Source organism: Centruroides vittatus, unplaced genomic scaffold (genome assembly GCF_030686945.1).
Source record: "Centruroides vittatus isolate TY-2023 unplaced genomic scaffold, ASM3068694v2 contig_439, whole genome shotgun sequence".
NCBI classification, from domain to species: Eukaryota; Metazoa; Arthropoda; class Arachnida; order Scorpiones; family Buthidae; genus Centruroides; species Centruroides vittatus.
The window spans coordinates 3,313-7,078 of NW_027122239.1; the positions used below are offsets into that span (position 1 = coordinate 3,313).

The 3,766-nt window shown below is 38.3% G+C and overlaps 1 protein-coding gene across 1 annotated transcript; it reads left to right on the forward strand.

The window, feature by feature from the left end:
* The first annotated feature begins 578 nt into the window (after positions 1–578).
* LOC136977079 (hexokinase-4-like) lies at positions 579–3,032 on the forward strand. The gene is made up of 12 exons (XM_067272518.1): positions 579–686; positions 952–1,114; positions 1,183–1,325; positions 1,396–1,471; positions 1,558–1,697; positions 1,779–1,878; positions 1,951–2,030; positions 2,092–2,204; positions 2,280–2,435; positions 2,506–2,642; positions 2,721–2,854; positions 2,924–3,032. The coding sequence occupies exons 1-12, from the start codon at positions 627–629 to the stop codon at positions 3,011–3,013; spliced, it is 1,392 nt and encodes a 463-aa protein (XP_067128619.1). The 5' UTR covers positions 579–626; the 3' UTR covers positions 3,014–3,032.
* The last annotated feature ends 734 nt before the right edge of the window (positions 3,033–3,766 follow it).

The following is a 3,766-nucleotide window of genomic DNA, read 5'->3' on the forward strand; positions in this document are numbered from 1 at the left end:
AACCGAAGAAGTGCAAATAGCCCGAACTGCATTTCTACCACTTTGTACAGAAAAATGTGTGTTAAATAATAAAGTCTATTCTCTTCGCCACATGAGTGTTCCTACATAAGTTCGATACAGTTTTGTGCGTTTTTCCCAATGAACATCGAAAAAACAAGAGGCAATCAAGTATTAAGGATATCTAGAATATAATTAGTAGTAACTTTATTCATATTATCTGTTTTTAACAATGTATCCAACGGCAAATATGTTACATTGATTTAGAAATCTCTAAAACGACTTCGTTTCATTTGTACGAATTCGCGATCGTTCTGACGTCATCGAAGTATCTGTTACACACATCACCTAAAAATAGTATTAAAGTTTATAAATTAATTAATTATCGGTAAAAATTTACAGATATAAATAGACGAAAGTCATTAAAAAATGACTAAGAAAATTACCTGCCACTTTATATTCCAAGACCAGATGAATGTATGCAAATTCAGTATGTATCTGCATTAGACGTCGCTAAGGTCTAACGATATAAAAGGATCGGTATTGCTGCGTATCAACCGACAGGTAGTAGAAGTTTTTATTTTACTTCGTAATTCGACTGTTGACCTTTTAGTCGCCACTTGTTCACAATGTTAAAGGTAGAAAAATCACCGTCTTTGACTCTGTCGAATTTAGATAAACAGAATGCGGTGAGTTAATGTAATTATTTGTTATGGCTTATTTCGACGAAACTAATTCGTAACTAACTTTATGATCATTCTTCAGATATTTAGGGTATGAAAAGTTTAAAAACCATACCTTATCAATCTGTTAAGCTACTTATTATATGTAACTCTTGGCTTTATTTTTCTGTCTTAACATTTGAGAACGGATCTAGAAACAGATTATTACATATCATATAATTTTGAAACTACTGTGCTAGATTTTTTTTTCTTTGGTTTGCTGACGTTATAGGTAGAGGAACTCGTAAAGCCGTTAATATTAAGTGACGAGACCATTAAAAGAATTAGGGATGCCTTCGAATCAGAAATGGCTATAGGACTGTCTCTCGATCCTGCCAAGAAGTCGTCTCTTCAGATGGAGAACACTTTCGTGACGGAATTACTCGACGGTACAGGTGAGAGCATTAACGCTAACAATATTCAGAGGAAACCTCCACCCTAATGCCTTTCCCTCTGTACTCAGAGAACGGCGAGTTTCTTGCTTTGGATCTTGGAGGAACGAATTTTCGAGTTCTCTTCATAGAATTGAAATCTGGAAAGCTCGAAAAGGAACTGGTACAATATTATGCAGTACCAGAGAATGTCAGAATAGGAGAAGGCGCAGCTGTGAGTAATCCAGTTAAAAATTATTCCCCTTTTTTCCACCATCAACTTCTCCTCTTTACTTCATTTCCAGTTGTTCGATTTCCTGGCAGACTGTATTCATAATTTCATGACTATCCACAACATGATGCAGAAGAGTCTTCCATTGGGTAAACCTGACAATTTCTTTTAAAATTGAAAAAGGGGGGAAAACTCTGCACTCAAAACAGTAGATTTTTTTCTTCTTAAATTTCAGGTTTCTGTTTCTCATTTCCCGTCACCCAGAACGCTCTGGATAGTGGAACGCTAGTCACTTGGACGAAGAGCTTTAATTGCCCAGATGCTGTTGGCAAGGACGCTGTTCAAATGTTGAACGACGCCATTAGAAGAAAAGGGGTAATAACGCTATATACTTCATTTTATATCTGGAGAATACTCACAAATTATTATTAAAACCTCCTTCGTTCGTATACTCAGGATATGGAGGTCGATGTCGTGGCCATCGTAAACGACACTACGGGAACCCTGGTCAAAGGAACCTTAGTGGATCGTAACTGTGCTATTGGAATGGTTTTAGGTTAGTGAACTAAGCAGTGACTCCTCCAGTGTTGGAATTACTCTTAATAACGTTCCTTCCTTCCCATTTTAGCTACCGGAAGTAACGCTTGCTACTTGGAGAGAGTTGACAGAATAGGAAAGTGGATAGGCGATCGCCCTGGAGTCGAAGAGGTAATTTTTGTTTATTTTCCTACTGCTCGAAAGATTCGCCAATTGTCCTTCGAATGCCCAGGTGGTGGTAGATACGGAATGGGGTGCTTTTGGCGATAACGGTGTCCTGGATTTTGTGAAGACCGAGTACGATCGTGCTGTGAACGAGCATTCTCTGCTCGTTAATTCTTTTACGTGAGTAATTATCAACATCCCTACTACTTTCTAGTTTAATGCATGTAGTGCTACTCTCCCCCTCTTTAATCTTAGGTTTGAGAAGCTGCTATCCGGCAAGTTTCTGGGCGAAGTGGTACGCCAAGTGATGCTGAAGTTAATTAAAGAGCGCTTGTTGTTCAACGGACGTCTTACGGAGGAACTGGAGCAGCTTAACAGTTTCACGACAACGGACGTATCTCATATTGAAGGGTGACCTTTTTTTTCAAAACTAAGCAAGATTTTATTTCTTGTAACTGAGATTTTTCTCTTTTCTTAACAGTGAAAATGGTGACTCCGAAGTCTGCACGATTTTTCGAGAACGCTTCGGATATGACGAGATCTCCAACGACGATATTAGTATAATAAAATACGTCTGCGCTATCGCCAGTCTTCGTGGAGCATGCCTTGTTTCTATATGCAAGCCGCTTTTTATTCTTAGTTGTTTGTTCTTCTTCCCAAACGATCCGGAATTCTCACTTTCTACGTTTTTTGCAGGTTTGTCCAGTTTGATCGAAAGGATGGACAAGCCAAAAGTGACCATTGCCGTAGACGGGTCGCTGTACAAGTACCATCCACGGTACGGACCATCGATGGTAGAGTTTATAACGAAAATGGCTCCGGGGAAGAAGGTATTTATTCATTACACATGTTGAGCGTGCGAAAGTATCCGAAAGTAATACGGAAATGTTTGTTTTCAGTTCGAATTTATTCTCGTTGAGGATGGAAGCGGAAAAGGAGCAGGTCTTGTTGCAGCCGTGGCGATGAGAGTTAGACAGATTAACCTGTAGTATTTAGGTTTCATGTCAACAAACTTCTACGATCTCCTTAGCGGAGTGTCCGAAGAGTGCAATATTTTTAAAATTATGATTGTATGAACACAATCATTTGTTATGAATTTGTTTTTTATGCGTTCTTCGGTCCGATTTTTAAACATCAATTTTTATCTGTTTTTTTTATATACTTGTTTAAACCAGTTCTTTTAATAAAGAGATTAACGAACCTGTTAGTTATTGACTTTTTTCTAAAAATAACGGATTCGAATGAAAGTACGAAAAATTAAGGTAGACATGAAATTCTAAGATTTTATGTAGTATTCAGATATTACATTGAAGGAAGCTAATTCAGCCTGGTACTCGCATGCGGAAACAGAAGACTGAATCCATCGACGTCATTTTGGCATTGTCATCTTTTCGTTGAAGCTGATCGACTACAAAGCGGTAGAAAACTTTGAACTTTCGCCGTCGCGGAACGGAAAAATTTTGCTAAACGGCTTTCTTATTGGTCTATGTGGTCATAAACATCACGTAGACGATAGCGTTTTAACTATGGTGGTCAGCGTAAAATGTAGATTTTTAAGGACACCACACCGAAAAAAATACATTGACTGCAATTGGCCAGCGGTTCGGAATTAGTGGCTAATAATGTCAATGTTGTTAGGGAATGACGCCTAGAAAAGATGGATAACTACCGATGTAGTTAAACCCCCAACCATCCATTCGTATATTGCACGCAAGAGCCATACAAGTGGGATTTCTGAATAT

Excerpts from the sequence above, each read along its gene's own strand:
- LOC136977079 (XM_067272518.1), top strand. The coding sequence starts at position 627 with ATGTTAAAGGTAGAAAAATCACCGTCTTTGACTCTGTCGAATTTAGAT. Across the intron at positions 2,436-2,505 it reads GACGTATCTCATATTGAAGG|TGAAAATGGTGACTCCGAAG; the intron begins GTGACCTTTTTT and ends TTTTCTTAACAG. Across the intron at positions 2,643-2,720 it reads AGCATGCCTTGTTTCTATAT|GTTTGTCCAGTTTGATCGAA; the intron begins GCAAGCCGCTTT and ends CGTTTTTTGCAG.